The 26888-nt window shown below is 34.6% G+C and overlaps 4 protein-coding genes across 5 annotated transcripts; 1 reads left to right on the top strand and 3 right to left on the bottom strand.

Moving 5' to 3' along the window:
* The first annotated feature begins 763 nt into the window (after positions 1 to 763).
* On the top strand, positions 764 to 4512 carry W02B8.1 (uncharacterized protein). Its single transcript, NM_064512.7, has 4 exons — positions 764 to 866; positions 2169 to 2289; positions 2338 to 2517; positions 4104 to 4512. The coding sequence occupies exons 2-4, from the start codon at positions 2173 to 2175 to the stop codon at positions 4155 to 4157; spliced, it is 351 nt and encodes a 116-aa protein (NP_496913.2). The 5' UTR covers positions 764 to 866; positions 2169 to 2172; the 3' UTR covers positions 4158 to 4512.
* On the bottom strand, positions 4415 to 14334 carry mcd-1 (Modifier of cell death; the record flags this gene model as incomplete). 2 transcript variants are annotated; one of them, NM_001267483.3, is made up of 7 exons in its annotated part: positions 4415 to 4853; positions 6092 to 6984; positions 8923 to 9180; positions 10132 to 10436; positions 11336 to 12267; positions 13960 to 14078; positions 14153 to 14334. In NM_001267483.3, the coding sequence occupies 7 exons, from the start codon at positions 14214 to 14216 to the stop codon at positions 4719 to 4721; spliced, it is 2706 nt and encodes a 901-aa protein (NP_001254412.1). The 2 variants fall into 2 exon arrangements, with proteins under 2 accessions (NP_001254412.1, NP_001254413.1); NM_001267484.3 differs by lacking the exons at positions 8923 to 9180; positions 10132 to 10436; positions 11336 to 12267; positions 13960 to 14078; positions 14153 to 14334 and having other exon boundaries at positions 4719 to 4853; positions 6092 to 6736.
* Positions 14335 to 14844: 510 nt separating this feature from the next.
* hda-10 (Histone deacetylase domain-containing protein) lies at positions 14845 to 20173 on the bottom strand. The gene is made up of 5 exons (NM_064509.8): positions 20043 to 20173; positions 19416 to 19544; positions 17770 to 18169; positions 15939 to 16508; positions 14845 to 15263 (listed from the first exon to the last, which is right to left on the bottom strand). The coding sequence occupies exons 1-5, from the start codon at positions 20163 to 20165 to the stop codon at positions 14932 to 14934; spliced, it is 1554 nt and encodes a 517-aa protein (NP_496910.1). The 5' UTR covers positions 20166 to 20173; the 3' UTR covers positions 14845 to 14931.
* A 119-nt stretch (positions 20174 to 20292) lies between these two features.
* ing-3 (Inhibitor of growth protein) lies at positions 20293 to 26844 on the bottom strand. The gene is made up of 6 exons (NM_064508.5): positions 26789 to 26844; positions 26651 to 26722; positions 26494 to 26597; positions 24584 to 25108; positions 22837 to 23451; positions 20293 to 20742 (listed from the first exon to the last, which is right to left on the bottom strand). Exons 1-6 carry the CDS (start codon positions 26814 to 26816, stop codon positions 20614 to 20616), a joined length of 1473 nt encoding a protein of 490 aa, NP_496909.1. The 5' UTR covers positions 26817 to 26844; the 3' UTR covers positions 20293 to 20613.
* Between the last annotated feature and the right edge of the window lie 44 nt (positions 26845 to 26888).

Genomic DNA, 26888 nt, shown 5'->3' with positions numbered 1-26888 from the left:
AAAAATTTTAAACTTTTTTTCAATTTTTTCAAAACTGTTTTGAAATCAATTTTTTGTTTTTTTTTTTTGAAATTCAAAATTTTCGCTATTTTTTTCTTAAATTTTTGGTACTTTTCCAGGCTTAGTATTGTTGTTTTCTAAGCCTAACAGTTGAAATACTATTGAAATAAAAATTCACGTTTGAATTAAATTAAATTAAAAAATTGAAAAACATTTTGGGGGGCAGAAATAGGAAAAGTACCAAATTTTTTTACAATTAGCACTCTTTTATGTAACTTTTTCCAATTTGGGGTCCACCGACCCAATTCTTTTTTAAAAAAAGTCTCCCCATCGATGCACCATGACCAAAAAAACATTTTTTTTTTCACCCAAATTTTTTTCCCGGATGGCCCTATTCATTCATCGTCATTCACTCATTCATACTTCTCATTCATAATATGTGTGCTCTCATCATCATCATCATCATCCCAATTTCCATTCAAAGAAAAATGCCGTAACAAAAAAAAGTCCACCCATTTCCGGTTGAGCTTTTCCCTCACCACTTTTTCTTGGTCATGTTCAAAAATTAAACATCTAGCTCGCCGAGCAACACATTTTTTACGTCTTCCATGTGCTGGAAAAAAGAAATGCGATACGTGGCGGGGTTCCCATAGCTCTAATTTTGGAAGTTTTGTCTCTTCTTCTTTTCGTCTTTTTGTCTTGAACGCTCGGCTTCTTCCGGTTGGATTTTGTAGTCTTAAAAGCTTTAAATTTTCATTTTCAGAACTCTATTCCGACAAATTTCTACAAAAATATTATAAAGAAAATTTTCAAATTTCGAGAAACCATGAGGTGGCATCACGGATTCGCATGACGCAGAGAGATTGGTAAGTGTAAAAAATTTTAATTACAGAAATATATGAAATTTAACGTACATTATTTTAATAGTTAACAACTTTTTGATATCGTTTTTAGTTTTCGAGTTATGTGGGTTTTAAGCCAAATTCAAAAAATTGACCCGTGGAGCGTCGGGCGCCATAACTTTGTTAGAAGCAACACTGCAAAAATGTTGTTCACTGCAAATTTATAGGAAATTTAACGTACATTATTTTATTAGTAAACAACTTTTTCATATAGATAATAATTTTCCAGTTATGTGGGTTTTAAGATGACAATTCCCAATTCAAGAAATTGACCCGCGAGGCGTCGGGCGCTAGAACTTTGTTAGCAGCAACACTGCAAAAATGTTATTCATTACAAAGTTATAGGACATTTAACGTACATTATTTTATTAGTTAACAACTTTTTGATATCGTTTTTAGTTTTTGAGTTATGTGGGTTTTAAGATGACAACTCCAAATTCAAAAAATTGACCCGTGGAGCGTCGGGCGCTATAACTTTGTTAGAAGCAACACTGCAAAAATGTTATTCACTGCAAAGTTATAGGAAATTTAACGTACTTTATTTTATCCCGTAGTTTTTAAGATATTAAAGTTTTAAGATAGCTTCACCCTCAGCGGTCCTCACCTAAGTGTGGGCCCGTGAGATGTCGGGGGGAGTTAGCTTTGTTCAAGATGTCAACTTTTTCAAGAATTACATACCACATTGACAACATAATTGCCTTGAATCTTTTTGCAAACTACCTTTTTAACAAAGAAACATTCTGAACAAAGAAACCCGAATGTTCATAAACCAATTTTTTGACGTTTCAAGTGGTGCTCATTGAGCAAGTTTTGCTCTTTCTATTATAATTATCACTGTCTGCAAATTTGTTTTCAATACTCTTTGAGAAAAAGTGCACTTTCGATTAGCCCGATGGAATTCCATTTCTCTCGGGACCACGATAGAAAAAACTATAAAAACTGGAAAGAGAAAGCGGAGAAGCTTCTGATTTTTTGAATTAGAAAATGGATTTTCGATTTCCAAATGTTGTCTTGTTGTCTTGGGTCCGAAAAAAGCCTAAGCCTAACCCTAACCCTAGTCTAAGCCAAAGCCCCAAGCCTAAGCCTAAGAGAAAAATCTAGAAAAAACCAGAAAAAATGTGATTTTTTGGATTTTCAAAATTTTTGTACCTGATGCCCAGCCGCGTCATCACCCAATTTTGTAGTGTTTGGGAAAATAAAAACTACGAATACTGCACAAAATTACTAGAAAACTGATTTTTTTCCCGAAAAAAATTTTTTTTTCAGAAAAATGTCGCCAAATCTGTTCGCCCGTGAGGATCCCAGCGAATCCCGGAACATATTTGTTCTGGGAATCTGCGTCCTATTCGGATGGATGATTGTCATTTTAATTTGCGCTTCACCCCACGTAAGTTTGCCCAGCTGCCGGCCAAAACTTCATTTTTGCCCATTTCAGTTGTTCCGAAACTATCTCAAAAAATGGTTTAAACACGACGAGGATCCGCTCACCGACAAAATTCGGAAAGCAGAAGCCCGTCTTCAGGAGACACTCCGGCTTGCGCAGAAGCCTTCGAATTTTCTCGTCGATCAGGCTGCGGTTATGTCAACGATGGCTGTTAGGCCCGAAAAATCTGAGGTAGAGGCCGGTTTGAAATTCCAAAAAAGATCGATAATGGCACGGGTGGTGTCGGATTGTGTCATGTCGGTTTGGAATCTCGAAAAAATCAATAAAGCAGCAAGCGCGCTCCACCGCTCAATGTGAAATTTTTATGACACGTATAATATGACAAATTTTATCGATTTTTTTTGTTGAAAATTTCACGTTGTGCGGTAGAGCGCGATTGCTATTTCTTGATTTTCTGGAGTTTCTAGCGGGATTTATCGATTTTTCGCAATATTTTCAAATTTTTTGGTAAAAATCGATAAAATTGAAAAATTTAAGAGATATCGATAAAATCCCGACAAAACCGATAAATTTTATCGATTTTTTACCCAAAACTTTATAAAATCGCAAAAAATCGATAAATCCTGCTGGAAACTCCAGAAAATCAATAAACAGCAATCGCGCTCGATCGCGCAATGTCAAGTTTTTATGGCACGTATAATATTACAAATATTATTGATTTTTTTACAAGCTTCACATTGTGCGATGGAGCACGCTTGGTATTTATTGATCATCAGAGTTTCCAGCGGCGATTTATCGATTTTTCGCAATTTTGTGAAGTGTTGGGTAAAAAATCGATAAAATCCCCACAGAACTACTCAATTTTATCGATTTTTCACGCAAAACTTTACAATATTGCGAAAAATCGATAAACAGCAAGCGCGCGCGCTACCGCGCAATGTGGAATTTTTATGGCACGTATAATATTACAAATTTTATCTGATTTTTTGAAAATTTAACAATGTGCGGTGAAGCGCGCTTGCTGTTTATCGATTTTCTGGAGTTTCCAGTGGCGATTTAACGATTTTTCGCGGTTTTGTAACGTTTTGGGTAAAAAATCGATAAAAGCCCGCCAGAAATGCTCAATTTTATCGATTTTTTACCCAAAACTTTATAAAATCGCAAAAAATCGATAAACAGCAAGCGCGCGCGCTACCGCGCAATGTGGAATGTTTATGGCACGTGTAATATTACAAATTTTATCTGATTTTTTGAAAATTTAACAATGTGCGGTGAAGCGCGCTTGCTGTTTATCGATTTTCTGGAGTTTCCAGTGGCGATTTATCGATTTTTCGCGGTTTTGTAACGTTTTGGGTAAAAAATCGATAAAATCCCGCCAGAAGTGCTCAATTTTATCGATTTTTTACCCAAAACTTTACAAAATAGCGATAAATCGATAAATCACGCAGGAAACTCTATAAAATCGATAAACAGCCAGTGAAATTTTTATGGAACGTATAATATCACACATTTTATCCATTTTTTGAAAATTTAACATTGTGCGGTGGAGCGCGCTTGCTGTTTATCGATGTTCTGGAGTTTTTTCGCAATATTATAAAGTGTTAAGTGCAAAAATCGATAAATTTTGGCAGTTCTGTCGGGAAAATGTTGGGGAATTTTTGAAAAATCGATAAAATCCCGACAAAACTGCTAAATTTTATCGATTTTTTTTCCTAAAACTGCTGCCCAAAATGGCGGAAAATCGATAAGCAGCAAGCGCGCTCCACCGCAAAACGTGGCCAAATGTGTGTAATAGCTCAAATTTTCTCAATTTTCAGACCCGTATAACGCTCGGATTGGTCGAGGAGGAGGACGAGGACGAATGTACCTGAAAATCCTGTCTAAAAACCCCCAAAAAGTGCCTATTTTCTCTTATCAAACCGAAACAAAAAACTTATCCTTGTCACTTTCCAAAAAAAATTTCCGCACTTATACTGTTCCCTCGCCACTTTTTTTTCTCGAAAATCGTTGGATTGTTTCTGTTTCAACCTCCCCACCCATGCGCCTTTAAATTTTCCAAAAATTTCTAAACTTTTTTTTTGAAATTGCAAACAATCCATACGGTAGGTATTCACTTAAAACCGCTCAATTTTTTTTTTGAAATTTTTTTCAAATTTTTTTTGTCCCAAAAATTTTGTATATTTTCATATCAATTCTTGGTGTTTATCAGTAATAAAAAGTTATTTTAAATAAATAAAAAACAAAAAAAATGGGAGAAATTGTTGGAAATTAAAATGAATCAAGTGTATTAGAATAGTAAAGAAGTGTGCGGTGGAGCAACAACGACACTCCGATATCCCGGAATTTCGGAGCATCGTTTCCCGCCGCCAAAAAAAAGATCAAAAATCGATTAAAAATAGTGCAAAATTGGTGGGAAAAAAACGAAAAAATTCTCAATTATCATCCCATTTTTTGGGCTTTACAACACGTCCGGTACGGGTTTTTGTCGCCGTTGTTGCAGGTGTCGGTGGAGCTGATGATGGGGTGACCGATGGCTCAGTTTTGACTTGTTCCGGCAGCTTTTCAGCCTGAATATTCGGAAATTAGAGGGTTTTCTTGACTCCAAGCCATACAAAAATTGCAATTTTCGACGACATTTTTCAATTTGAAATGTGCTAAAATTCAAATTCCAAAATTTTTTGTCCATTAAAAATTTATTTTTTCGCCGGAAAGTTGCACAAAAATTTTCCAGCCTAAAAAAAAAAAAAAATTCTGGAAAAGTTGGTTCATGTATTCGCTGTGAGACCACTCAAAAAAGGGCGGGACGTGACGAGCCACGCCCACAAAATGGTTATTTTTGCAGTTTTCAATTTTTTTTTTCCAGAAAAAATGTATTTTTTTTCAAATTCCTCGAAAAATCGGAAAAATTCGAATTTTTGTCCATTTCGTAGGCGTGGCTTGAATGTGGGGGCGGGGCATCACACAAGCCACGCCCATAAAATAGGGTTTTTTTTTCGTTTAAAAAAAAAGTTCAGAATCAGAAAAAGGGGAAATTTTTTTTTAACAAAAAACCAAATTTTATAAAAAAAAGTCCTTGGGAGCCGGATTTTCGCAGTGAGACCACTCAAAAAGAGGCGGAGCACGCCCACAAAAAGCCACGCCCACAAAATGGTCGAATGTTTTTTCCATCAATTTTCTAGTTTTTTCTGTGAAATTTCGAGAAAATGACAGAAATTTTTGGAGATATTAACTTTTTTAACACGCAAAAAAGCGTGTTTTTTGCCAGTTGTTTCGGCAAAAAAGGGGGCGCGGAAAACCATAAGCCACGCCCACAAAATGGTTGTTTTTTCGATTAAAAAAAAATCAGAAAATTCACCTTCTTTTGGCGCGAAAAAATGGCAAAATTCTGCATTTTTACCCCTTCAAAAATGACGAAAAACCTTGAAAATTGAGGAAAAAGCATTCGGCTATTTTGTGGGCGTGGCTTGCTATGCTCGGCCTCTTTTTGAGTGGTCTCACAGTGAAAATTGGGCTCCCGAGGAGGATTTATTTTCTGAAATTTGGCTTTTTGTAAAAAAAAAATGTTTTCATTTTTTCTGATAAACAGTTACCAAATTTCAGAAAATAAATTCCTCTCGGGAGCCCAATTTTCACTGTGAGACCACTCAAAAAGGGGCGGAGCATAGCAAGCCACGCCCACAAAATGGCCGAATGCTTTTTCCTCAATTTCCAAGGTTTTTCGTCATTTTTGAAGGTAAAAATGCAGAATTTTGCCATTTTTTCGCGCCAAAAAAGGTGAATTTTCTGATTTTTTGCCAATTTCTACCTCTGCAACCTCTACTTCTTTCTCTTTTGGCACCTGCTCCTGCTCCACCACTGGGGGCTCCTCCACCTCCTCCTCCTCTACAACCATCTCATTCTCGGCCTGAATCAATTTGGCCGCCGCTTCCGCCGCCTCCTCCTTTTTCGTAGGCCTTCCTCGCCTCTTCGCAGGCGCCGTCGCCGCCTCCCCAGGCCCCATCGCCCGTTTCCGGCCAGGCCGAGTCCACGGGATCGCCTTGTGCTCGTCTGGAACTGGGGCCATTGTGGCGACAGGCGGCTTCTCCTCTTCCAGCGGAGCACGGAGCAGGGTCTGCTCTCGGAGCATCTGAAGCCGGCTCTGCTGCTGACCCTGCTGAAGATCATAAGCATCGGGGCGTCGTCTCGGCATGTACTCCTTCACCTTATTCATGATCCTTTGGGTATACTCCTCGTGGCTCCGAGCTGGCGGTTGAGGTCTATACTGTGGCTTAGCTGGTGATGCTGGTGCAGCGGATCTTCTCGGCCGACGTTCAGGCTGATGAACCCGCTCCTGCATCGCAATTCCGGCGATCATATCTCGTTTGACGTCGTCGATTCGCAACGCGGGATTCCTCCGAACCTTCACCTCCGCGTCAATCTGGCAGACTAGCTCAACGACGTAGCTGGCCATATCACGGAGATGATTGATCGTATCAGTGTGAAGTTCGCCGGCAGTCAGGCCGTGGGTCGCTGTGTCCAGTGTTTGATAGATTCCGATCACTTTGTTCAGCGCGAATTTCGCCTTCAGCCGAGTTCGTTCCTTCTTTTGAGCCTCGGTTAGCGCGATTTCAATGTCGTGCTCGTAGGCGTCGAGCACGCCGAGCTCCACCTCGGTCAGCTCGTCGAATAGTGGATCGCGGTTGTTTTCCGGGTCGTATACTGCAAGAAATTCGCGGTTTTTTGGGGGTTTTGGCATTTTTTAAAGATTTTCTAGTTGAAAATCAACGTTTTCTGGATTTTTAAATTTTTTTCTCAACAAATTTTTTTTTTTAATTTTCCGTTTTAAATTGTATTTTTAAAGATTTTTTACTTTATTTTTTTATTTTTAGAGTTTTAGAAAAATTTGGATTTTTTGGGGTTTTTGGGAATAAAATTCTTTTTATAAAAAATAAACGTTTTCTGTAAAATTTTGCGTTTCTTTCTCAAAAATTTTCAAAAAAAAAAAGAGTTTTTATCGATTTTTTAAATCAATTTTCTGTGTTTTTTAGCTGGAAAATTAGGATTTTCTAGAAAAAATTTTTTTTTTAAAGTTTTCTTTTTTATTTCTCAAGTTTTTCACTAAAGAAATCAGAATTTTTAATATTTTTTCTCAAAAAGAGTTTTCTTTTTTCGTATACTGCAAGAAATTTGGGACGTTTTTTGGGGTTTTTGGCTTTTTTTTTGGCATTTTTTTAGAGATTTTCTAGTTGAAAATCAACGTTTTCTGGATTTTTAAATTTTTTTCTCAAAAAAAATTTTTTTTTTTTAATTTTCCGTTTTAAATTGTATTTTTAAAGATTTTTTGGGAATAAAATTCTTTTTTTTTTAATAGATTTTCTACTTGAAAATAAACGTTTTATGTAAAATTTTGCGTTTCTTTCTCAAAAATTTTCAAAAAAAAGTTTTTATCGATTTTTTAAATCAATTTTCTGTTTTTTAGCTGGAAAATTAGGATTTTCTAGAAAATTTTTTTTTTTTAAGTTTTTTTTCATTTCTCAGTTTTTCACTAGAGAAATCAGAATTTTTAATATTTTTTCTCAAAAATTAAAAAAAAAAAAGTTTTTATCGATTTTCGATCAATTTTTGCGTTTTTAACAGGAAAATTAAGATTTTCTAGAAAATTTTTTTTGTAAAGTTTTTTTTTTTAATTTCTCAGTTTTTCACTAAAGAAATCAGAATTTTTAATATATTTTCTCAAAAATTTTCAAAAAAAAAAAATTTTTATCGATTTTTAAAATCAATTTTCTGTGTTTTTTAGCTGGAAAATTAGGATTTTCTAGAAATTTTTTTTTTTTTAAGTTTTTTTTTTATTTCTCAGTTTTTCACAATTCTGATTTTTTCAATTTCAGTGGTTTTTTTTAACGGATTTTCCAATTTTTCTCACTGAAAAATCAAATTTTTCTGGAAACTGTACAATTTTATATGAATTTTATAAATTATCGATTTTTGCTCAATTTTTCAACGAAAAATCAGAGTTTTTCATGAAATTTCATAGTTTCAGTGAATTTTCATCAATTTTCGTTTTTTTTTCCATAAAATTCTAATTTTTTTCAATTTCACTGATTTTTTCTCAATTTCCTCAATTTTTCAACTGAAAAATCGCATTTTTTTGGAAACTGTATATATTTATATGAATTTTTGCGGGTTTTTCACCGCTTTTCCGAAAACTATATTGTTTTTGCTCAATTTTTCACCGAAAAGTCGATTTTTCCATGAAACTTCATAGTTTCAGTGAATTTTTGCTCAATTTCCTCAATTTTTCAATTGAAAAATCGCATTTTTCTGGAAACTCTATTTTTTTTTTGGTAAATCAAGTTTTGCTCAATTTTTCACCGAAAAGTCGATTTTTCCATGAAATTTTATAGTTTCAGTGATTTTCCATCAATTTTTTCCAATTTTGCACTGAAAAATCGAAAATGTCCCGAGCATTTTATTTTTTGCTCAAATTTTCACTGGAAAAATCGATTTTTATAGATTTTATAGTTTCACTGATTTTTGCTCGATTTTCTTCAATTTTTCACTGAAAAAATGAATTTTTTACAGAAAAATTCAAATTTTCAGTGATTTTTGCTCATTTTTCTCCATTTTTTCTCCAGCAAAAAAACACCAAAAACGAACACATATTATCCTCCATCATTCCATCACAATCCTCCGTCATCACAGATTCTTCTCCCGTCTCATCGTCTAACACCTCTTCCTCTCTCGACATCATCGGAACATCATCCCCTTCATCATCATCTGGATTATAGCCAAGAGCCTGAGCACTGGTCGACGGAATATTCGGGTCCGGCTCATCGTAGTCCATGTGCTCTTTTTTCGGCGGAGTTACACGCTTGACCATCAGTGTTTGAGAGCCTTCAGATGATTTTATGGTTTCTGGAAAAACAAAATTGATTTTTTATTATAAATTTCCAAAATTTTTCCAATTTTTTTCGAGTTTTCGAGGAAAAAATTAATTTTTTTTTTGAAATTTTCAGATTTTTTAATAGAAATTTTAATTTTTTTTTTTGGGTTTTTGAGAAAAAATTTGAGTTTTTGAGGAAATATTGGAATTTTTCAAGAATTTTTTCAATTTATTTTCGAGTTTTCGAGGGAAAAACTGAATTTTTTAAAACTTTTTAAATTTTTTAATAGAAATGTTTCAATTTGTTGTGTGTTTTCAAAAAAAAATATTGAAATTTTTCATAGATATTTTTTTCAAACATTTTTAACATTTTCCCATTTTTTTCAGAGTTTTTGAGAAAAAATTTGAATGTTTCGAAAATTTTCCGAAAAAAAATTTTTTGTGCGTTTCCAAGAAAAATTTGGAATTTCCCATGGATATTTTTTAACATTTCCCCATTTTTTCGAGTTTTTTTAAGAAAAAAAAAATTGATTTTTCAAAGAAATTTTGCCATTTTTTCAGAGTTTTTGGTTTTTTAGTAGAAAGTAGAAAAAATTGGCGTTTTTTCATAGAATTTTTCAAAAATTTAGTTGATTTTTCAGAATTTTTGAGAAAAAAAATTGATTTTTTAAAGAAATATCCTCATTTTTTCAGAGTTTTCGAGAAAATTTTTGAATTTTTTTAGTAGAAATTTCCGAAAAATTTACTTTAAATCGACAAATGGCTTTTTTTCTCAAAAACTCGAAAAAAAAAGCTCAAAATCTGAGCCAGCAAAAATGGAATTTTCTACAAAAAAAAAAGCCAAAAAATTCCAAAAACTGCAAATTCTCGTTCTCCTCGGGGAGTACACGAGTCGCGTAAATCAACACATGTGGTGAAATTTGCAGATTTTTCTGATTTTTTGCTCAAAATCGCAAAAAATTGCTCCAAATCCGAGTATTTACCAAATTTGATGGGAACCTTCTTTCCCCTCGGCTCAACCTCCTGATGTTTCCGCAACGAGGCGTTGATAATCTGCAGAAGCTCGATAATTTCAACGTGTGACAGATTTTTGAGCTTTTCCTCAAATCTGGTGGGATGTGGAAGAAGTTGTTCGGCTTCTAGTCCCAACATGATTTGCATACACGGAATCGGAAGCCGTTTGAATGACATTTCAAAAAGCCGTCGTTTTACGGCTATTGGCACTCGAAAACCGATATTTCCGTCGTAGTGAATGTGTTGGTCGCAGTATTTGACGCGGATGCATTCGCTGAAAAAAAACGAACATTTTTTAATTTTTTTTGCCAAAAAAAAAATCTTTTTTCCAATTTTTAAAAGTTAAAATTGAATCGTGGCCCACTGCAACTTTTTCCTCACGAAGGACGAGGAGAAGTGGTTTCTAGGCCATGGCCGAGGGGCCGACAAGTTTCAGCGGCCGTTTATCTTGCTTTGTTTTCCGCCTGTTTTCTTTCGTTTTTCATCGATTTTTTTTTCGTTTTTTCTTAATAAAACTGATAAATAAATATTTTTTGCAGATGCTAAAACAATTTCCAAGTAAAAAAATTATGTATTCAGTGGGCAAGCAGCGGTGAAAGTGGGTATTGTAATATGATGAATTACGGGAATACAAAACCTAAACTTTTTCTTAAACATGATACATATGCTGCTTAAATGCTGAGACTACCTGATTTTCATAACGCGACCGCTGAAAAAGTTTTGAGGTTTCCAAAATTCAACTTTAGTCGAGAGAAAAAGTCGAGATTTCCGCGCAAAAAGTTGAATTTTGGAAACCTCAAAACTTTTTCAGCGGTCTCGTTATGAAAATCAGGTAGCTACAGCATCTAAGCAGCATATGTATCATGTTTAAGAAAAAGTTTAGGTTTTGTATTCCCGTAATCCATCATTTTACATTGCCCACTTTCACCGCTGCTTGCCCACTGAATACATAATTTTTTTACTTGGAAATTGTTTTAGCATCTGCAAAAAATATTTATTTATCAGTTTTATTAAGAAAAAACGAAAAAAATCAGTGAAAAACAAAAGAAAACAGGCGGAAAACAAAGCAAGGTAAACGGCCGCTGAAACTTGTCGGCCCCTCGGCCATGGCCTAGAAACCACTTTTCCTCGTCCCTCGTGAGGAAAAAGTTGCAGTGCAACAAAAAAACTCACTATCCATGAGTTTTCTGCACAAACGCCGTACAAACTTCAAGCGGTCGCTCGGAGAGCCCAACGATGCCAACTTCGACAAGCTCGGCCATCTTTTGGCGGCCTTTATTCATATAATTACACACGAAAAGCTGCGAAGAGCCGGCTCGTGATTTTTTGCGAATCGCGTCTTCAGGATCTCGGCCCAGGGTGGCCTTCTCGACTTTTAACAGGAAATTCTCGAAATCCCGATCTGCGAAGAACTGAACCTCTCGGACATTTGTCTGACAGTCGTGTTGCTTGATCATATGATCACAGAGTCGATCCATTACAGGGAATCCATCTCCACACTCTGCACACTTGAATCGAATCTCGTTATCATCGAATAGGGGCTCTTTGAGCATTGGGGACGGGGATCTGATGAGGCTTGTAGACTGGGGCCCCCCGTTGGCAGCAGTTTCCTCTTGCCATGGAGCACTTTTTCTGGGAAGCTTAGACTTAAAAATCGCGTTATCCATTAGCGGCCGACGGTTCACGGGTGTCACTGGCGAGTACTTTTCCACGTCCACCTTTGCCATATGGGTCATTCTTTTGGGCTGTTGGTAGTAGGCCTCTGGGCCCATATAGGCCCCGGCGGCTCTGGGCTTTTGTGGGCTTAGGCTGCTTCGGGCTTGAGGAGGAAATCTACCCCTCTTTTGGGCCGCCGCGTAGCTTGTATTTGGGGCCTTCTCATCATCCATCACGACTTCTTCTTCCATCATGCCGGGCATCTTCTTTACGGCCTCCACCTCGTGAGGCTTTAGTAGGCGCCGATGGCCTATATCGTCGGTCATTACGTAGGCGTAGCGGCCGTCGCCGAGATCCTCCACCTCGACGTACTCCTCGATCACTTCGGTGCCTTCTTCGTACACCATGACGTCACTGTACTCGATTACACGGCCATCGGTGTCGAACATCTGGAAATTCGGGAAATTTTTCGGGGAAAATCCGATTTTTTTTGGCGGATTTTCCGGGTTTTTCGTGAAATTTTTACTTTAAAAATGTGAAAAACATGAAAATTTGGCGGTTTTGACGAAATTTTGGTCAAAAACCCGATTTTTTTGTGGAATTTTCCCGAAATTCACGGTTTTTTTTTGTGAAATTTCTGTAATTTTGCAGCTTATAATCGGAAATTTCGATGAAAAACTCGGGATTTTTAGCAAACAATTGGCGGATTTTAAAGAATTTTAGCTGAAAATGCGAATTTTTAACGAAAAATTGGTGAAATTTTGGAGAAATTGAGCTGAGAATGTGAATTTTTGTCAAAAATTCCGGAATTTATATGAAAAATTGAGAAATTTGTGTGAATTTAAGCTGAAAATTTGCATTTTTAGCGAAAAATTGGTGAAATTTTTGAGAAATTGAGCTGAGAATGTGAATTTTGTGTCAAAAATTCCGGAATTTATATGAAAAAATGCGGATTTTAGAGAATTTAAGCTGGAAATGTGGATTTTCAGGGAAAAAATCCAGATTTTTTGTGAAAAATAGCAAAATTTTGGAGAATTTTACACGGCCATCGGTGTCGTACATCTGGAAATTCGGGAAATTTCGGGGAAAATCCGATTTTTTTGGCGGAATTTTCTTGAAATTATGTGTTTTTCGTGAAATTTTCACCCTAAAATGCGTTTTAAAAGTTAAGAAATTTGAAAAAACATGAAAATTTGGCGATTTTGAAGAAATTTTTTGGGCAAAAACCCGATTTTTTAGTGGAATTTTCCCGAAATTCACGGTTTTTTTGTGAAATTTTTGTAATTTTGCAGCTTATAATCGGAATTTTAGGTGGAAAATTGGAAATTTTTGCGAAAAATTGCGGAATTTCAGATATTTTTTAGCTGGAAATTTGTGGATTTTTAGCGAAAAAATCTGGGTTTTTTATGAAAAATTGGCGGATTTTAGAGAATTTAAGATGAAAATGTGAATTTTTAGTGAAAAAATGCGGAATTTTAAAGAAATTCAGTTGGAAATGTGAATTTTTAGAGAAAAAATACCGGAATTTATATGAAAAAATGCGGATTTTAGAAAATTTTGGCTGGAAAAGTACGGATTTTTTGTGAAAAATAGCGGAATTTTAGAAAATTTTGGCTGGAAATGTGATTTTTTAACGAAAAATACGGAATTTTGGCTGGAAATTTGAATTTTCAGCAAAAAAAAATCTGGATTTTATTGAAAAATAGCGGAATTTTGGAGAATTTAAGCTGGAAATGTGAATTTGTAGCGAAAAAATCCGGAATTTGCTGGTTTTCAGTCATTTTACGGCATTTTGTAGGATAAATTGGACTTTTTCGCTGAATATCGCAAAATTCTAGCGAATTTTCATGATTTTTCCCATAGAAATCGATATTTTAAAGAGGAAAAATCGAAAACCATGGAAAAAAGTGGTTTTTCGGCTCAAAATGTGAATTTTGAGGGAAAAATATTGATATTTTCGTGAAAAAAAACCAAAAATTTGCTGATTTAAAACAATATGCTTGGTTTTTATTGATATTTTATACTAGAAAAGCAAGAAAAATTGGAATTTTCCTCGATTTTTCGTGAAAATTCGTTAAAAATCGATTTTTCGAATTTTCGAAATCGCAAAAATGATGGAATTTCGCGAATTCCCAGCTGACCATTCCATCTTCCTCGACAATTTCCTCGAGCACCTCCTCATGCTGAACTTCAATCATTTCTCCGTCTTCTTCGTGATGCTCCACGTCTTCTTCGTGCACTACTTCCTCTTCGATCACATCTGCAGATTTTTACAGTGTTTTAAAAAATATTTTAAGCTTTTTTGAGCCTTTTTGAGCCCAGAAAAATGCTCACTTTCAACAATTTCCTCGCCAGGTTCCAAGAACTCGGTTGGCGCTTCGTCTGGCGCGGTCTCCATCGATTTTTCTGGAAAAATCTCACAATTTTTCCGGGTTTTCGGGCTCGGCGAAGCTTTTCCGTGATAAATTACGGTGTAATTGTAATTTTATAAATAAAATAAAAATTTATCGATAGAGCAACGATGCAGAGGAGGCAGTAGAGTTGGACAAATGAAATAAATAAATGGCGGGAAAGTGGAAAAGTGGGGGGAGAGACGCGTTGCGGTCGCGTTGCGGTCGGAATATTTGTGTTTGCGGATTTTATTGAATCGGGAATTTCCGGAAATTGGGGGTTTTTACGGTGAAAAATCACTTTAAAACAGGAAAAAGTTGCAAAAATGCTAATTTTTCGGTTTTCCGTCAGAAATTTAATTTTAAAAAAGTATAAAATGGCAGAAATTGATTTTTTTTTTCGGTAATAGTCAATTTAGCACGGGAAAAAGTAGGAAAGAAGGGTTTTTCGCTGAAAAATCAATTTAAAACGAGGGAAAAGTCACTGAAGAGGCAAATATCAGAGGTTTTTGTTGAAAAATTGATTTAATAAGAGGAAAAAGTGGCAAAAATTTGGTTTTTTTTTGTGGAAATATTAAAAATATCCCAATTTTCTCTGTTTTTTTTTTAGCGTTTACAGGTTAAATATCAGATTTTTTCATGAAATAATATTCATTTCAAGTAGATAACACAGTAGATAATCACAATTAATTGTTAAATTCACCAACAAAAAAAAATCACATATCACAATTGAAAAATGGGTAAATTATTAAAAATCGAAATATTCTTCATCTCCCCAAGACTTCTGGAATCCAACTCAATTTTGCCAAAATCCTCCGGCTTCACCTTTCCGTACAGCTTTATCGTGTGCTTCGGGTCGTAGGGTGCGGTGAAGAGAAGTTCGAAGAAAAGCCGAACCGCTGGGCTCGTGCCGAGCAGGATCTTGTCCTCGTGGACTCCAAAGTAGAAATCGTTGATTTCTGAGCTGTGAGGGGCTATGGCACTGTGGAATGCTTCAGTTTCCGCGGAAAAGTCGGGAGGGGTTGTGTAGCTGGCGAGTATCGATTCGAGTTGATCTAAAATTTCGGAAAATTGACAAAAATTGAGAGGAATCCGAATCTGGCACACGTGGTCTGCCAAAGTGTCTCATTTCGGCCTGATTTACGTTGATCTACAAAAAATGCGAGAGAAGAGGCCCAGAGTGTTCTCAACTGATTTTGTATGGTTAAGAACGTGTGCTGACCAGGGCTGAGCGGCAACCGGCAACCGAGTTGCCGGTTGCCGAAAAGTTTTGGGTTCGGCAACTTCGGCAATTGCCGGTTGCCGAAAATCCCGGTTGCCGCACAGCCCGGTGCTGACGTCACTTTTTTGAGCAAAAAATTCCCGCATTTTTTGTAGATCAAACCGTGATGGGACAGCCTGACACCACGTGCTCGAACGGAAGCGCGGTTTTTTTTTGAAATTTTCTTCTGGAAAATGCGCTTAACAGCACACGCGGCGCGTAACATCGGAGCATCGTCGTTGGCCCAGATCTGGAAATCGTAGATCCGGAATCCCACCAGATCTTGAATGCGTGGTGTGTCAGAGTGTCTCATTTCGTCTTGATCTACGTTGATCTACAAAAAAAACGCGGGAGAAGAGACGCAGAGTGTTCTGCTGACGTCACATTTTTTGGGGGAAAAAATGCCCGCATTTTTTGTAGATCAAAGCGTAATGGGACAGCCTGATGGGACAGCCCCTCCGAACCGGACCTTTAAATTCCGCCACCTTCTGCTCTGTGAACGGAGTATAAATGCCACGTGTCTCGTACGGCGGGTGCACCGTCCGTTCTCCCGTGTAGTCTGTAGCCTCCTCCTGCTGATCTTCCTCGGCTACTCGGCATCCCAGAATCCCCCGGAGCTCCTGAACCTTCTTGAAGAACGGACAAGAACCTTCATATCTCTTCACAACTCTTCCAATCGTGTCAGCGATCGCCGAGTGGATCTTCTCCACCCGAATCCGTGGGATCTCCTCGCCCAGCAGTGCCCGCAACACCCATTCCGAATCCGCGGCCAGTGCATCCAGGAAGTAGCCGCCTTCGAGAAGCGCCGCCACAGGGATCCCAGTGTCGATAAGCATCCGAATCATCGTAGCGAATCCTGCTGGCGTCACTTGCATCGAGCCTTCAGGATCGCCGATGGAGGCATCGAAGCCTGAAGAGACTAGGAGAAGATCGGGCTGGAAGGCATGGATGGTGGGGAGAATGATGTGAGTGAAGAGAGCATGATAGTCGGCATCGGTGAGCCCGATGGTGTTTAGCGGCAGGTTTATCGTGTTTTTGTCTGGAAAAATGCTTAAAAATTGGTCTGTTTGAGGCCCCCTTTTCTAATCAATCAGCGCAGTGGGCGGAGCCGGGTTCGCTGATTGGTCTTGCGAACTTTGAGCCAAAATTGCAAAATTTTTTGAAAATTTGCTATATTTTTTTTCTTAAAAACGCCCAAAATTTTGAAATCAGCATTTCGCTCCGCCCCCATTTTTCGACCAATCAGACAGAGTGGGCGGAGTTCAAAGGCGCTGATTGGTTAGACAGTGGGCGTGGCTTCGCATATTAGAGGGAATTCAAATAATTTTTGTTTTCAATCACTGTTTCAATTTGTTTTGTGACTTTTTTGCGCCAAAAATTAAAAAAAAATGCGGCACCCCCGGGGTCTCGACACGACAAATTTTTTGTTAATTGCCAAAAAGGTGTGCGCCGTTTAAAGAGTACTGTAGTTTCGAACTTTTATCGATTTTTTTAAAAGATCGATAAAAAATTCCGCAAAGTTTAAAACTACAGCACCCTTTAAAGGCGCACACCTTTTCGCAATTAACAAGACAATTTTCGTGTCGAGACCCCGGTGATACCGTATTTTCGGCGCAAAAATCGCAATTTCAGTAAGAGTTTTCCTTCAAAATACCCTAATTACTAGAAAATTCGGAAAATCGCAAAATTTTAATTTTTTCTCAAAAAAAAAAGGTCTCGACACGAAAATTGTTTTGTTAATTGCAAAAAGTTAACTAAACTTTGCGGAATTTTTATCGATTTTTCATTTTCAGTTTTTTTCATTTCAAAAAAATCCGCAAATCTCCAAATTTTAGTAATTTTTAAAGGCGCACACCTTTTCGCAATAAACACACAATTTTCGTGTCGAGACCTAATACCGTAAAAAACAAAATTTTGAATTTTCCACGCAATTTTTTTGTGAAAAAAAATTTATTTTTGCAATTTTTTCAAATTTTTGAATTTTCTACGCAATTTATTTCTTGAGAAAAATTTTATTTTAAATTTTTTTCAAAATTTTGAATTTTCCACGCAATTTTTTTGTCAAAAAAAATTTTTTTGCAATTTTTTTCAAAATTTTGAATTTTCCACGCAATTGTTTTCTTGAGAAAAATTTTTTTTCAAATTTTTTTTAAATTTTTTGAATTTTCGACGGAAATTTTTTTTCAAAAAAAAGTTTTTAAAATTGTTTTGCAATTTTTTTCAAAATTTGACTTTTCTACGCAATTTTTTTTCAAAATTTTTTTTTTTAATTTTCTAATTTTTTTGCAACAAACACTAACAATTATGATAAATGCCAGTCTGTGGCATATTCGGCCAAAAATGTCCATTTTCATAACGATGAATACTAATCAATTGTACATTCCCTTCTCCCATCTGCTCCACACACTCCTGAGTCCCGTTTCCAGCGTGTACATCATAATCCACAATGAGCACTTTTTGACCATTTTGAATTGCCGCTTTTGCCGCAATTGCCACATTATTGAATATACAGAAACCGCATCCTTCGTCAGGCATCGCATGGTGCCCGGGTGGCCGAATAAACGCGATTCCGGGCCTTTTGGCGGCCATCACTGACGTCATCAGGTCGATTGAGGCGCCGGCGGCGAGTTTTGCACGGTGCCACGTGGCAGAGTTCACGTAGATGTCTTCGTATTTGGTGCAGAATGATTCTTGTTGCTCCTGGAATGAAAATTTTGGAAATTTGGGAAAATCGATATTTTTGGAATTTTTTTTAATTGGAAAAAATTGCTGGAATTTTTTTGAACGTCTGAAAAAAACACATTTTTTTTGGAAATTCCTGAAAATTTTTCAAAACATTTTTGTTGAAAATTCTGAAAAATAGCCTAAACCCTCTTGTATTGTGGACAAAAAATTTTTGAAAAAAAAATCAAATAAAAGGATTCCCAAAAAATATAAAAATGTTGCAAAAACGTTTTTTGAAATTTTTCAAAAAAAATTTTTTTTTTAATTTTTCAAAAATGTCTTGTGTAATTTTTTTAGAATAATTCAAAAAAATAGCCTAAAACCTCTTCTATTGTTTACAAAGAATTTTTGAAAAAAATAAGGGATTCCCAAAAAATATAAAAATGTTGCAAAAACATTTTTTGAAATTTTTCAAAACAAATTTTTTTGATGAAATTTTTCCGAATAGATCTGAAAAATACCCTAAAACTCTGTTATTGTAGGTAAAAAACTTCTAATTTTGAAAAAAATATTGAAATAAAAGGATTTACAAAAAAAACTTTCGAAATCTAAAAAATTTCGAAAAGTTATTTGGAATAAAAAAAAAATTATTTTAAATTTTACAAAAAAAAACCTGCAACCATGTTATTCTAGATAAAACTGCTAATTTTGTAAAAAAATTTTTTTTGTTTCGAGTTTTTCAAACTTTTTTTAAATTTAATTTTACAATAAAATTCTAAAAAAATAGTCTAAAACCTCTGTTATAATTGCAAATTTTGAAAAAAAGAAACAGATTTTTCTCTGAACTTCGTTACCATAATCATAATCAAATCAGATTTCCAGAAAAAGTTGTAATTATTTTGAAAAAAAAAATTTTTTTTCGTTTTTTTTCAAAAGTAATTTCTGAAACTATTAATGAGAAAAAGTAAAAATTTTGAAAAAAAAAAAACTAGATTCCCAGAAAAAAAAATTAAAAAAGGGTCTGAAAATTTTTATTTTTTCGAATTTTTCAAAAGAAAAATTATTTTAAAAAATTACATAATTTTTTTTACCTCGAACCTCTGTTATTGTATGTTATTGTAAACTGTAAATTGTGAAAAAAAAACAAGATTTCCAGAAAAAGTTGAAAAAAAAATTTTGAAATAATTTTTTTTTCGAATTTTTCAAAAAAAAATTTTTTTTTTGAAAAATCAGTTTTTTAGTGCACAATTTTCTTCCAATTTTTTCCGGCTAAAATCCTGACCACAGTCATCGTTTCTGTCGATTTAACGTCATCCACATATCGTTTCGTGTGTACCGCCAAAATTTCCGATTCTTCCGCTTCCCGGCGGGGAATGTGCTCAATTCGGGGGTCGGTGAGCAGTTTTGTGGTCTGGAAATGAAAATTTGGGGGGTTTTTTTTTTGTTGTAAAATATGAAAACTTTTCTTCTTTATCATTAAAAAATCATTTTTTTTGCGAAAAATTCGATAAAAAATGTTATTTTAAAATAAAATTGTTTTAATTACGAAACAGCATTTTTTTTCTGAGAAATTCCTTTTTTTTTTAAATAAAATTTTTTTAATTCAAAATTCTTAATTTTTTTTTGAAAAATTCGAAAAAAGCGGTTTTTTAATTAGAAATATAAGGTTTTTTGTTGAAAAATTCCAAAACTTCAGAAATTTCAATTTCAAAAAAATTGCACATTTTTTTGAAATTTTCTCAAAAAAATTCAAAATTTCAGTCTTTTTTTTCCGAGGTTTTCTTTGAAATATGCAAATATTTGTATTTTTCATTTTTATTGGAAAATAGTTGTGCTTGTTATTTTAATTTATTTTTTTTCCGGCTTTTCCCCCTAAAAATCCAAATTTTTTGCTCATTTCCCCCCATACATTAAGCCTCTCCAAAATCGCATCAAGCCTCCTCGGAACTTCAATATGATATGATGGCCATGGCTGATCGTGTCGTTGCTCCTGATGATCGAAAATCACAAAAACTTTCTTTTCTGCAGCCATCGAAAACTCTAAAAACTTCTTAAAATCTGGAAAAAAATGGAAAAAATGCCTATAAAAAAAATACAAATCAGAGTAAAAAAACAAGTGGCATGCAATTTCAAAAAAAAAATCCAAAAAAAAAAATCTTAAAAATTATCGAGTTCATCCTTATTAAAACTTTTTAGGGTATATTGTACAAGAGAATAATGCAGGAGAAATTTGAGAATCATGGGACATCATAACATGGGGGGGAATATATAAAATAGTGTGCAAAATAAAATTAATTGGAATTTTTACAATTGTTTTTTTGGGGTATTTAAAAATATTTTTAAAAAAAATGTGAGAGAGCATCAGAGTCTTTGGGGAAAATTTCAGATAAAAATGTTTTAAAAAAATTGGGAAAATTTCAGGCCAATCATTATTATTATTATTATTAAATTATCGTTGATGGGGAGTCATAATATTTATATTAGACTTCTCCCTCTTCGGACAGCTTGAGAGCAATTCCCATCGTAACTTCACACCGCGGACAGTACCATTTTCCAGTCGGAGGCTCGACCATTCCAATGCACGGGTAATGGAACCAGCGGAGGGTGCACTGCAAATGAAATGGGATTAATTAGAAATTTAAAAAATTCTAGCAACTTTACTAATTTCCAAATTTTTGTAGCTATTTTTTTAATCTAGGTTGAAACTTACTGATATTTTTGTGGTTTTTATTACTTTTTTTATTTTCCAACAAAAAAAAACAAACAAACAAATCTACCATTTTCCCATAATTTTTTCCAAAATTTCAACAAAAAATTCTAATCTAAATTTAAAAAACATATAGCTACAAAAGTGCTATAAAAAATTTACATTTCAACCAAAAATCTTATAAACTGAATTTTCATCGAGACCATCACCAAAAAACTAATTTTTGACCAAATTGAGTGCGAAAAATCGAATTTCCATCAAGAATATTATAAAACATTTTGTTTTCTTCGAAAAAATTAGAATTTTCCAGGCAAATTCTATTTTTTGTAGTTTTTGATGAAAATTCAACTTTTTTTAAATATATTTGTGTGGCGGAAATTTACTTTTTTGCATTACTTTTCGAAGAAAACAAAATGTTTTATAATATTTTTGATGGAAATTCGATTTTTCGCACTCAATTTGGTCAAAAATTAGTTTTTTGGTGGTGATGGTCTCGATGAAAATTCAGTTTATCAGATTTTTGGTAGAAATGTTTTTTAAATTTAGATATTAGAATTTTTTGTTGAAATTTTCAGACTTTCTGTATTTTGTTTTAAAGGTTTTTGGTGTAAATTTCAGATGGATGGATGTAATTTGTAATATTTGTGGAAAAAAACTGAGTTTTCACCGAAAACAGTGCGAAAAATGAAATTTCCACATTGTAATTATTTTAAACAATTTTTTAAAAATCATGTTTTCGTGTTTTATGTTTTTTTGTGTTTGTTTCCATTTAATTTTTCTAATTTTTGAAATACTTACAGTGGAAATTCAATTTAATTTTCGAAATCTAAATTTTTCGTATTATTTCAGTTGCTTTTGTAATTCAAGAGCATGTTTTTGTGGAAAATCAATTTTTAAAAATATTTTTCTGATGAAATTTTAATTTTTCGGGATTTTTTTAAAATGAAAATTCTATTTTTTTTGTAAAATTTTTTGATAATAATACCAACAAAAAATCGAATTTTCACCAAAAATATAGCAAAGTTTTGCAATTTTTAGGTGGAAATTAATTTTTTCGCTCAACTATTTCGAATTTTTGTAACACATTTTTTGGTAAAACCGTTGAAAACGCAGAAATTTTGTTGATTTTAGCCTAAAAATAATATAAATTGCAACTTTTTCCAATTTTTTGGTGAAAATTCAATTTTTCTGAATGTTCGTGAAATTTTTCGATAAAAATGTAAAAAAAAGCAAAATTTTGCATTTTCTGGTAGAAATTATTATATATTTTTCGCAATTTTTTGGTGAAAACTTCATTTTTGTGATTTTTTCCAAGGAAACACTCTATTTAACAATTTTTAAGCATTTTGTTGTGGTAGAAATTCAAATTAAAAAAAAAATAATTTTCGGTTAAAAATTAACTTTTTTCGTACTATTTTTGAAACAAAAATTTAATTTTCGGTGCATTATTTCTGATTTCACTTTTTAAACTCAATTTTTGGTGGAAATTTGAATTTTTTGTACAATTTTCCATGAAAAAATATGAATTTTCATCAAAAATTACGAATTATTGATTTTGTGCTGGAAATTTGAATTTTTCGCTCAATTTTCGATTTTTTGAATGGAAATTTTTTTTTTTTTTTTTAATAAGATCTTTGATAATCTTTGACTAACCAAAAAAGTGAATTTTCACCGCAAATATAGCAACATGATTTTGCAATTTTCAGGTAGAAATTATATATTTTTCGCACTGTTTTCTCGTGTGAAAATCCAAATTTTTTGATTTTTTGAATGGATGGAAACTCAATTTTTCGCACTATTCGAAGAAAAAAAAACAGTAATTTTCTGCATTATTTCTGATGAAAATTCACATTTTTTAATCAATTTTTGGTAATAAAAAACAACAAAAAAAAATCTAATTTTTTTTTCGCACTATTTCTGCTGGGAATTTGAATTTTTCGCTCAATTTTCGGAGAAAAATTCAATTTTTCCCTTCATTAAAAAAGCCCACACTAACATGACGATTATCACACTGAACCATATCTCCATAGCTCTTCTCATTACAAAAACACCAATGCATCTCATCCTCCTCATCCTCCGATCCCGGAGCCATCATCGGATGGCTCCGCTTAATCCGATAACTCGGTCCTTCCTCATCATCATCCTCGGCGGCTCCTTCAATCTCCGGAAGTGGTGATTGTGGTGAAGAGCTCGTCGGAGCGTGAGCGTGCTGAGCCGCCGCCGCCAGATTCGCCGCACTCATTCTCTCCTGTAGTGCTATAATTGAATTTCCATGATTCCGCTGCCGCTGTAGAGTCTCCTTAAACATCTCCTGAACTCTACTGGTCAGCTTCCGAGTTCTACCATGACGGCTCTCAGACACCACAAACGCCGAATTCTGGAGAACTGGAGTCGTCGGCGAAACGACGATATGCGGTCCTGAGGAGAACGTCGGTGTCATCAGTAGGCTTGTCGTCGGCGTCGGTGATGATTCGTCGATTCCGGCGTTTGACCAACTACGTTCGGAGGGATTCGGTGAGAAGCGGGATGTCGATTCACCACGATTCATCATTGATGAAAGAGCACTTGGAATGGAGACTGTGCCGCGGAGAGCATTTGTGTTTGAGCGGCGCTGAAATTTGGAGAAATTAGAGAATTTTTAGTTTTTTCACTCCAAAAACGACTGATTTTCGTGAAAATAATGGCGGTTAGGCTGAAAAATCAGCCTATTTAACGGTTCGGACGATTTGGAACGTATAGACCCAAATTTTGTGCTCAAATGAACGAATTTCATACTGAAATTGCTCAAAAATTCTTCAAAAATGTTTTATGGCGCTTCAAAATTTCGAAAACTTACACTGATTTGAGTTAAAATCTCGAATTTTGGTCATTTTTCCGTGTCTCGGCTGTCCGAAGTTGGCTTTTTTTGGAAATATCATTCTTGATTGCATATATTGGTTTTAATATCTCATTTAATTTCGTTTATTAAGGTCTGTTTAAAGCCTATAGGCGACCAATTTTAATGATTTTTGGTTACCTATTGGCTTTAAATTTACCATAATCAATGAAATTAAATGAGATAAACTACCAAAATATGCAATGAAGGATGATAATTCCAAAAAAAACCAACTTCCTACAGCTGTGACACGGAAAAATGACCAAAATTCGAGATTTTAGCTAAAATCAGTGTCATTTTCGAAATTTTGAACCGCCATAAATACATTTTCGAGCAGTTTCATTACGAAATTCGTTCATTTGAGCACAAAATTTGGGTCAATAAACCGTTAGTCCTCCTGTAAATAGGCTGATTTTCCAGAAAATCATGGCGGTTTGGCTTAAAAATTAGTCAGTAAAGAGCCAAATTTCGTTTAATTTTGAAAATTCGAAACAAAAAGTTAATTTTTAGCTGAAAACGGTCCAAAATGACCCAAAAACGGCCAATTTTCGTAAATTTTATTAAAAAATGTGGCGGTTAGGCTAAAAAAATAGTTGAAAAGAGACGAATTACGCTAAAACTCGAAATTTCGTCAAATTTTTCTTGTAACAACACCCAAAAAACGGGAAAATTTTATCAATTTTGTGAGGTTTTTGTACGATCAAATTTTGCGGATTTTAGGCTGAAATTCAAAAATGTTTGAAAAATATTATTTGAAAATTCAAAATTTAGCTAAAATTCGAAATTTCGCCAGTTCTTTGAACAGGAGGCCGTGGTAGGTGGGCTCCAAATTTTGCGAATTTTCTCGAATTTTCAGCTAGCTCCTCACCCTAGCCGTCGGTGTTGGTGGCACTGGCGTCAGACAATCATCACTGGCCACCACCATCGCCGCCGACGACAGCAACAGCTGATCCTTTGCGATCTTTGGCGGGCGCCCACGTGGCGCTGGTGATGGTATAGCCGATGATAGTGCCGATTGTGCCGACTCATCGGAAAGATCCATTCGAAGACGAACACCTTCCTGAAGGATCCGCTGAATTTTGTCCTTTGATTCTTTCGATAAAAGTGGTCCCGAAGCGACTGTCGATGCTCTCGACGACGATCCTCCACCACCACCACCACCGCCCACGCGATGACGACGTTTTCGTTCTTTTCTCGCTGTGAGCAGAGATTCGACGTGTTGGGTATATCGTTTTTCGATCATTTCGGTCACTCCTGAATTGTCGGCCTCCATTTCACACTGGAACGTGGTTTTCTCCTTTTCCAAGTGAACTTTGTACTTTTTGAGGAGTTCTTGCATTTTTTCGGCGATTAGATATTTGCGTTGAGCTAGCACGCGGATTGTGGAGAATTCCTGAAGAAAATTGGTTGCAATTTTTTGGGTTTTTTCAATTTTTTTTTTGTGAAAAAGCAAATTTTTGAACTTTTTTTTTCATTTTTTAAGAGAAATTTTGCCATTTTTCAGCTATTTTTGTGATAAAAACTTTTTTTTGAGCTTATTCAACGTTTTAACGAGAAATTTTGAAAAAATGGTTGAATTCTAAAATTTTTATTGAAAAAAAAAAGCAAATTTTTGAGCTTTTTTTTACTTTTTAAAGAGAAATTCTGAAAAATTGGTTGATTTTATGATTTTTCGGGGGTTTCGACTTTTTTTTTGTTGTGAAAACAGCTAATTTTTTTTTATAATTTCGGCATTTCCTTCACTTTCAACGCGAGAAAATCTGGAAAATTGGCATTTTGGGATTTTTAAGCTTTTTTTTTTTTTAAAAGCTAATTTTTCAGCTTTTTTTTTAAAGAGAAATTAGAAAAATTGGCTGATTTTTTGGGATTATAAGGTAGTTTTGGGGGAGAAAGCTTTTAAAATTAATAGAAAATGCAAATTTAGGGTTTTTTTCCAAGAATTTCGGCAAAATTGGTTGTATTTTGAGATTTTGAAAGTTTTTTTTAGAAAACCACGAAAAAAAAATTAGAAAATGCAAATGTAAATGTTTTTTCCCAAAAATTAGTTGAATTTTCAATTTTTTTTCGTGAAAAAAGCTAAATTTTCAGCTTTTTTTTCACTTTTTAACAAGAAATTCCGAAAAATTGTCTGAATTTTGCGATTTTTTGTCCTGTTTTTTAAAAAAGATTTTCAGTGAAAAAAGGAATTTTTTCGACCGTTTTTTTCCGAGAAATTCTGAAAAATTAGCGGAATTTTGGGATTTTTTCGCGGAAAAATGCTCATTTTTTGAAAATTTCGGTATTTCCTTTATTTTTAGCGGAAAATTTTGAAAAATTGGATGCATTTTGAGATTTATAAGCGTTTTGGGCTAATTTTTGCGTTTTTAAGCTATTTTTGTGAAGAAAAAGCTTCAAAAAACGATCAAAAACGACAAAATTCTAATTTTAGGTTTTTTTCCGAAAAGGTTACAACTTGGTCGGATCTTGAGCAACTTTTTGAGTTTTTCGACCTCATTTTAGTGTTTTTAGACGTCATTCACTTTGAGTATTTTTGAGCACTTTTGGTGTTTTGTGGGAAAAAAAAGCTTAAAAAGTGAAAAAATGACATCAGGCAAAGTACAAAAAAATCCCATTTTTTCTCATTTTTCTTCACGAAAAAGCTAGAAAAACGGGTTTTATAGCGAAATTTCTCATTTTTCACGAATTTTAGCCGTTTTTGTGGCAAAAATCAACTTTTTCCTGCGTTTTCGTGTCAATTTGCTGCCAAATTCGAGTTCCAGGAATTTTCATGAAATTCACCTCCTGCAAAACCTTGCAGCGCTCCTTTCTCTGCTCCTCGGGCATATTTACGCCGGTTCTCTCGAAAAAATCGTTGATCGCCTCTCGATTACGGTTTAGACGGGCTAAAAATTCGAAAAAATGAAGGGAAAAATTCAGAAAAATTTCGAAATTTTACATTCAACTTCATTGTCGATTCGCCGAATTTCATCGCTTCTCTCCTTCAGCTCGGCAGGCAGCTCATCGAGCACTGGAAAACGTTGAAAATTTGGGTGTTTTTATAGGGGAAAAGTTTGCAACAAAAAAAACCACTTACTTTCTAAAAAATCATCGAGGAAGAGCATTTTGTGCGGGGGCGTCCAGCGCCGAGTTCTGAATTTTTTTTCCAAATAATTAATTAATTAAAAGTGGAGTAG

The sequence above is a fragment of the Caenorhabditis elegans genome, chromosome II (genome assembly GCF_000002985.6).
Source record: "Caenorhabditis elegans chromosome II".
NCBI lineage: Eukaryota > Metazoa > Nematoda > Chromadorea > Rhabditida > Rhabditidae > Caenorhabditis > Caenorhabditis elegans.
This window is presented reverse-complemented; position numbering and strand designations above follow the sequence as displayed.